The sequence below is a fragment of the Nicotiana tabacum genome, chromosome 6, assembly GCF_000715075.1.
Source record: "Nicotiana tabacum cultivar K326 chromosome 6, ASM71507v2, whole genome shotgun sequence".
In the NCBI taxonomy this organism is placed as follows: Eukaryota; Viridiplantae; Streptophyta; class Magnoliopsida; order Solanales; family Solanaceae; genus Nicotiana; species Nicotiana tabacum.
Window position 1 is genome coordinate 124,465,796 of NC_134085.1, and position 8,575 is coordinate 124,474,370.

Below are 8,575 nucleotides of genomic sequence, written 5' to 3' on the forward strand. Positions count from 1 at the left end.
GTGCAGGGAGTAAAGTCAGTACTCCAACTCAGTGAGTAACAAATGTAAATAACGAATGAAAGTAAGAAAATATGTAGGGCACAGGTCATTCTATAATGAAGCAGTAAAATCTTTTAAAAACCGTAAACCCGTGGAAAAACAAGTAAAATCCTCTTCAACAAGTAAACAAGTAATTGACAGGTAATAAATGTAAAGTAAACAAATAGAAGTTCGCCTCTCGGGCACAGTACCAACAAATCTGCCCCTCAGGCAACATCTCAGAACAATACCAGCCCTTCGGGCTCAATCTCACATCACAATGGGTACCCACACTCACTTGGGGTGTGCAGACTCCTGAAGGGGTCCCTTACAGCCCAAACGCAATAACAAGCCATCTCGTGGCATCAAATCTAAGCCCTCAGCCTCATATCGATCAAGCCACCTCGTGGCGTACATATCTCAGGCACTCGGTCTCAAATCAGTATCAGTGTTTCCTCACAATGTAGTCCCCCGGACTTACTCAGTCAAAAATCATCACAAGCCTCTCGGGCAACAGTAAAACAGAGTTTCTCAGCCCAAACATCATTTAAAATATCATTTAAGCCTTAAAAACTGAGTAAACATGGTTGAGTAGTAAAACAGTGGAAATTAACTTGATTGAGTTCAAGTATAAATTCAAAACAGTGAGGAAATAGTAATAAAAATCCCCGAAGGGTTCAAATAGTTGGCACGAAGCCCAAATATGGCATTCAGCCCAAATAATAATGATAACAATTAGTTTTCAGTCAAATACGCGGTAAAATCATCAACCGGGACGGACCAAGTCACAATCCCCAATAGTGCACAACCCCACACTCGTCATCAAGCGTGTGTCTCGCCTCAACATAGCACTACGGTGTGCAATTCGAGGTTTCAAACCCTCAGAAAATCATTTACAATCATTACTCACCTCGAACCGGCTAAATCTCTAGCTCGAGATGCCTTTGCTCCTCGAATTGGCCTCCTTGCGCATCGAATCTATCCAAAATCAGAACGAGTATGTCAAAATATGCTAAGGGAACGAAGCCCAAGCGAAAACAGTCAATAAAAGGTACAAATCCCAAAATTACCAAAACCCGACCCCTGGGCCCACGTCTCGAAATTCAAAATTTTTTACATCAATAGATTCCTCATCTCCCAATGGGTCTATGCATATCAAGAACACTAAAATCGGAGTCCAAATGACCCCTCAAATCCTCCTTTAAAGGCCTCTTAAACTCAATCCCTAATCCTCTTTTTTTAGCCCTTTAATTCTTTTAAATACAACATTAACCCGGGAAACACTACCAATGAAATGGATTTTAGGTCCAAAATCCTTACCTTAACGAAGATTCCTTGAAATCTCTCATTCAAATCTCCCAAAAAGCTCCCAAGCCGAAGTCAAAAATGGTGGAATAACTCAAATTCGCGAAATGAAATAACAAATATGTTCTGCCAGGCCTTTCCGCATCTGCGGTATTGCATTTGCGGTTAAATCCTCCGCTTCTGCGGAATTCACTTAAGATCCCAAAATCGTATATGCGATAAGCCATCCGCACCTGCGACTCTGTAGGTGTAGTCCCACACCGCATCTGCGGTTCCTGGAAAGTCCTCAACAATCCACTTTTGCGGCTCCTCTTCCGCACGTGCGGCGCCTCACCTGCGGTCCCCAAACAGCAATGTCAGCAGCTGCAATAACATTTCAACTCCTCTGTCAACCATCCGAAATCACCCCGAGCCCCCCGGGACCTCAACCAAAAGCACAAACATAACCCAATACCTTATTCATACTTGTTCACATCATCAAAACACCTCAAACAATATCAAATCACCCGAAACACATCAGATTCAAGCCAAACATTCTAAAATCTTCCAAATTCCGCTTTCAATCAAAAACCCAACCAAACCACGTCCGAATGACCTGGAATTTTGCACAGACATCCCAAATGATACAACAGAGCTACTGCAACTCTTTTTGTTTTTGGCAATCCACTAGGCAAGCGCCTAGGGCTAGTTTTTTATATATAACAAAATTAAAAAACAAAATACAATGTCATGATCTCCTACAAAATGAAAGGAATAAAATTTGAACTTAACAAGTAGACATTTATCAAAATTGAGCACTGCACTCAAAATTGATATCACATTAATTTAAACTACAAATCTAGGCCGAAGATGTCCTTTTCTTCCTTGTATTTCCAGTCCATTGAAGCCCAATTCAGATGTGGACCATGCTGATTGTAAATGTAGCCATAATCTGCGTCAATTTTAATGCAACAACCCATCCCACGCATATAATATTTTCCTTCGATCCCCTAAATGTTGCTGCGCCGAAAATGTGAGCACTGGCCATTGTTTAACCTGGCCATTATTTAATTGCAGCTATTGTCGAACACAGAGCTGGAAATTTCTCGAGATCCTGCTTCTCGAAATCATGTGTCCATTTAAAACAATTACAGCCAGGCGTGCAACCTACCTTAAATTGCATCCCTGTGCTCGCACATGCTGTAATCCACAGTTTCTCGAATTGTGCAAATCAAGTGCATGATCAAATGTCCAAAGCACTCCCAAAAAAAACACGTCCCAGTTGTTTGTTGTCGAAACCCCTTGTGCATGCCTTCTTGGTGGACTCCTTTCTTCAAAGTCACACTCACCTCATACGTATGCCATGCGTGCATCTCCAGTATTGAGAGAAACAATTCGTTGTCCAGCAACTGATACATTTCCAGCGTGCAATTCCATGTGAAAACAGGCGTGCATCCCTGATGGAATTTAAAGTCCTCCCAAAAAAACACGCCTCAACTGGTTTGGTTGTGAAAGCTGCCAACATCCATGCGTGCATCAAGATCTCCTATGTTTGTTGTTGTTATTGGTTTTGTCGAACAACTATTTTGTCTCTTGTTTCCATAACGCGTGTCGATTCTATTAGCTAGGCGTGTTCTGCAGACACATTCATTGTCGACCTATTGAAGCGTGCTAGTAAATTGCAGGCGTGCATTGATTCCTCTGTCCCCATTGCTTAATGGTTGGAGCATAGTTGTAACGTCCAAACATTAAACAATTAAAATTGTTGCTCCATTTGATTCTAAAAGCATCCATCACATGCTTTTATGTATCCAAGATAACTTTCCATGGGTATTACACTTTTCCATGTGATACTTTTGTTCAACAGCATGTGTTGTCTGGTGGTTTGTAACACCCAAAACGTGAGATTCCATCTTTTGTCGAAAAGCTGAATTGTCTTATATTTCCAAAACGCATGCTGCATTTCCTAGAAATTCCCTAGCGTGCTGGTGCATTCTCCAAGCGCATTGGCATCTGTTATTGTCCAGAACTTCACGTGCCCATCTTGTTTTCCCATCCTATTTCAGTACTTTCCTTTGATGTGAATGACTGTCATGAAACGAAAATTGTAAAAGTGCCAAAGCCTACCTTTAGTGTCCTCCCAGTGGATTGAATGCAGTACAATAATACCACCACTTGAGATTGTACTATAAGATTAGGCTTTAGCTTTGATGATATACCTGCAAAAAAATGAACAAAGTTAGCCGAAAAATTGCTATCCAAACTCTCCTCAAGAATGATTCTAGTGTGATAACAAAATGAATCCTCTTTTCCTCCTAATTCCTTACAACCTTCACTCTTATGTAAGGGCATTGCATCTTATCTTCGTTAATAATCCTCCTTCCTTTTGAGTCCATATCCCTGAAACCATGACATTCAGTATTTCGTTCATCTAGAGTATAATTGGCAAGGTGGTCTGCTAATGTATTCCCTTCTCTGAATATGTGTGTGACCTTGATGATACTTTGTTCCTTCAATCTTAAAATCTCCTCTACATGTTCAGTAATATACCAATGAGGCTTCCATGATTCCTCTATAATGTTCTTTAATAGCATAGAATCTGTCTGCAGCCATATCTGGAAATAATTAAAAATTTTGCACATCTTCAATGCCTCCACAATAGCTACCGCTTCTGATTCATTGTTGGTTCCTTTAGAAATCTCCCTTCCTTCTGCATATATCAAATCACCTACCTCATCCCTTATGCAGAAACCAATTGAACTCCTCCCTGGGTTCCCTCTACATGCTCCATCCGTATTCACTTTGATCCATCCTCTTGAAGGAAATTCCCATAACACTTTATCATATTTCACTCGAGGCGTGTATTGCTCCATCATTGTCAGTAAGTCCAGCCACTTGTGAGGCACATGTAGTCCAGGCTTTTTCAGTTGGACCAGAGCTTGTATAGTAGATGACACCTGGTAAATAACTCTGCTCACTAACACTGCTTCTCCATATTTCAAACTGTTTCTTCTCTTTCAAAGTTCCCATACAATGCATGCAGGTAGAGCTTGTAACACTGGCTTCAATCTAGGTACAACTGGTGTTGTCCAACACTTTGTAATTGCTTGATGTAATGACAACCCATCTAATGCAATTCCTTCTCTCCTCAGGAAGTAAGTCCAAACACTTCTAGCTGCATTGGATGTGAAGAAATAAATGTAGTAATGACTCCTCCTTAGGATCAGCAGAACACCAACATTTAGATGGCATGGAGTATCCTAGTTTACGCAAGAAATCATCAAGGGGCAGTTTGGCTTTCCACACCTTCCACAGGAAGAAGGATATCTTGAAAGGTAAACATTTTACCCATATCATCTTGTAAGCTAATCTTGGGTTGGCTCTTCTTCGCAGGTAATCCCATGCAGACTTTACTGTAAAATGTCCCCTTGTTTCAAGCATCCAGAAAGGATTATCTAACTGTGAACTTTCAGTTGGTGGTCTAATATTTTGCACAATGTGGTGTGCCAAATCTTCTGGTAGGCTCTCAAACATTTTATTCACATTCCACGTACCATTTTCAACCAGATCATTGACATTATGAATATACTCATCGATACCAAACTCTGTAGGTACTTGAAAATATAAGGCTCCCATCTCAGTCCAATTGTCGTACCAAAATAGAGCTGATCCCATTCTCAGTTTCCAGTAGATTTGATGCTCAGTCAACTCCCTACATTCTAGCATTTTTCTCCACACGTGGGATCCATGCTTCCAAGGTACAATTACTGCATTCAGTTTCTTGCATTACTTTTGACTCATAAAAGAACTCCACAAACTGGGCTTAGTCCTGAAATTCCACCATAATTTGCAGAATAATACCTTGGATACATCATGTAGGGATCTGAAACCTATGTCGCCCTCCTCATAAGGGATACAAAGGTTAGTCCAAGATGCCCAATGTCTAGTGTTGCCTCCTACATTGTTGCTCCAGAAAAACTTGGCAAAAATGCTATGTAATTTGTTGATCACATAACTTGGTGGATTAACTGCTGACAACATATGAATTGGGACACTCTGCAGGATATTTGCAATCAAAATAGCTCTGCCTCCTACAGAAAGGAGTTTGCCTTTCCATGACTGCATTTTATCCATAATCTTGGTGATTAATCCCTGGTAATAGTCTCCCCTTCGTCTTGCATAAAAAATAGGACAGCCAAAATAGGTCATAGGGAAACATTGTCTTCGTATACCTGTAATCCTTTTCACTTTGTTAATCACCTCATTATTCGTTAAATGATGCAGGTATATGGATGATTTGGCTTTGTTCACCAGTTGACCAGATGATGATTCATAAGCTTGCAAAACCTCCATCATAAGTCTCAATGAAGTTTCATCAAAAGAGCAGAAAATGATCGTATCATCAACGTATGATATATGATTTATTTTTAGGCTCCATTATGGCATTCCAAATCCACAGAAATACAGGTTAGTGTGTAGTGAATTTAATCCCCGAGAAAGTGCTTCTGCTACTAGAATGAATAGAGTTGGTGACAAAGGGTGACCCTGTTTAACTCCCCTCGACGATTTGAAGAAACCATTAGGCTGACCATTTATAAGAATAGAGTACCAATTGTTCCCAATCAAATCAAAGATCAAGCCAATAAGAGCTTCAGGAAATCCCATTTTTCTTAGTATTTTGGTCAGGAATAGCCATGATAGCCTATCGTAAGCTTTTGTCATATCAAGCTTAATCACAACGTTTGGACCTACTTTTGTTCTCAACCTGATATCCTTAATGATTTCTTGAGTTAGCAGTACGTTCTCAACTATGCTTCTTCCCTTTACAAAACCTGCCTGTTCCTCTGAGATTATGTTTGGTAATAATTCAAACAACCTCTCACGAATAACACTAGAGAAAATCTTGTTAGCAAAGTTGCTTAGACTGATTGGTCTCATGTCTGCAAAGGTCATAACTTCTTTTTTCTTTGGTAATAAAACTAGGTTTGTGTGTGTCACACTCTTTAGCAACTGCTAACCGCAAAAGAAAGCCTTGACCATGCTTACTACATCTTCTTCAATAATTTCCCAGCATATTTGGTAAAAGGCTCCAGTGAATCCATCCGGTCCACCATTTGAGTCCCCATTCAACCCCATAACTGCTCTCTTCACTTCTTTATTGGAAGGCAAAGCCATAAATCTTTCATGTTGATCACTATCTACCATTGAAGGTACATGATTTAGAATATAAAAATCATTTGGAACTGCACTCTCTGTAAATTGATCCTTGTAGAACTTTATTGCTTCTTCTGCTATTAAGTGATCTTCTTCAATCCAGTTACCAAGGCTAATCTGGATCCTTGATAATTTCAGTCTCTTCCTTCTCCCATTAACTTGGGCATGGAAGAATTTAGTGTTTCTATTGCCATCTTTGAACCATAACATGCCAACTTTTGTTCTCCAGAATTCTTCTTTTAATGCAAGATATTTAATCATTTCAGCTTGGACCTGTTGTAATCTTTGTCTATTCATCTGTGTAGGATTGACTTCAAATTGTCTTTCATGAACCATGACCACTTCCTCAAGGCTTGAAATCTTCTGGAATATATCCCCATATGTAGCCCTGCTCCAAGTAGATAGTGCTTGTTTAAGCTTCTTTAACTTGTAGTTAAAAATGCAGAAAGGGTTAGCACTAAAATCAACATTCCAATTATCCTTTACTACATCTTTGAAGGTTGCATGCTTCGTCCAGAAGTTAAGAAATATGAATGACTTCTTAATTGGCGTAGTTTCAATATCACATTTCAGCAGTATTGGGCAATGATCAAACCCAATTTTGGATAGGTGAGTTATCTCCAATCCAGGAAAGGTTTGTAGCAATTCATTATTGCCAAAACATCTATCCAATCTTTTAAAAATGCATTCCTCCTCTGATCTTCCATTCCACCATGTAAATATGCTTCCTTTAAAACCCAAGTCTGTCAAGTTATAGTTATTGATGCAGTGTCTGAAGTCATCTACTTCAATGAGAGAAACTGGCAAGCCCCCATATTTCTCTTCCTCATCCCATATCACATAAAAGTCGCCTCCAACTAGACAATGTACTGTCATATCTGATGTCATTGCATACAACGTATCCCATAGTTCTATTCTTTTAGTGCGATCACATTTGGCATACACTAGTGTAAGGATGAGCTCAACATGTGTTTCAGAGTGCATCAATCTCAAAGTCAGCTGTTGAGTCATGTTATATAAAATAGTAACCTCAAATATTTCATCAATAAAAGCCCAAATCTTGTTTGACACATTCACCACAGCCTGTGCCAAACCAATTCTTGCTCTATACCTCTCCATTTTGTGAGACGGTTGCATAGGCTCAAGGATTCTTATGAACTCAAAATGATGTTTTCTGTGCATTGTAATCAGCCTTTCAAATGCTTGCATTGTGTTTACTGACCTGACATTCCATATAATGGCATCCATTAAATGTTTTGGGATTTGGACAGTGTTCTCCTTGTTTGTTCTCCACTAACTGGGACAATAGAAGTCTCCTTTGACTGTTTCTTTTTTCCCTATGTTGCAGATTTTACTAGTTCAATAAGCCTTGGCGACAGATCTCCCTGCTTGGCAACATTAAGGAAATTGTGTGCAGTGGATTCATCATCCATGTCTCTACCTTTAAGTTCTGTGTGGTTAACTTGATCATGTGTTTCTACTGCTTCTTTTGATGTAACAATATCCTCTGTCTGGTTGATAAGTTCTGCATCTTTTTCAGCATGTTCATTGGTCAACATCATTGTATTGTTCAATGGAACGTTACTTCCTGCTACATCCTACACGGTGCTCAATGGAACAGTACTTGTTGCATAAACATGCACTGTCATAGCTCGGTTCTTGTCTGCATTCTCATCTTGTTTCTTGTCTGCATTTTCAGCTTCTTTCAAGGCATTACTAACAACATTATGTGAAGTCCCTCCTGGATCTATAATATTAATGTTCCCCTCTTTTGTCTTTTCTGTTGCTGCATTTGTGCATTCGCTGATGCTTTGAATATTGATTCCAATGGCATTACAATTAACAGTTTGATCCTCATCTTCCACTTCATTTCCTCCAAATTCTTCATCACTATGCATTGTATCTGGAATCTGACCATCTGCTAAGTCTTCCTCTATTTGGTTGAGCCATAATCTCCCTCCAAAATCTATATCTTCAACAAATTCATTTTCTTTGTTATTTGCTAATTGTTGTTCAACATTGGTGCCCTGTGAAGGAATGTGTTGACATAAAGTATTGA

At 39.5% G+C, this 8,575-nt stretch overlaps 1 protein-coding gene across 1 annotated transcript; it reads right to left on the reverse strand.

The window, feature by feature from the left end:
* Window positions 1-6,315: 6,315 nt before the first annotated feature.
* LOC107769774 (uncharacterized) lies at window positions 6,316-7,764 on the reverse strand. The gene has a single exon (XM_016589026.2). The coding sequence runs from the start codon at window positions 7,762-7,764 to the stop codon at window positions 6,316-6,318; it is 1,449 nt and encodes a 482-aa protein (XP_016444512.2).
* Between the last annotated feature and the right edge of the window lie 811 nt (window positions 7,765-8,575).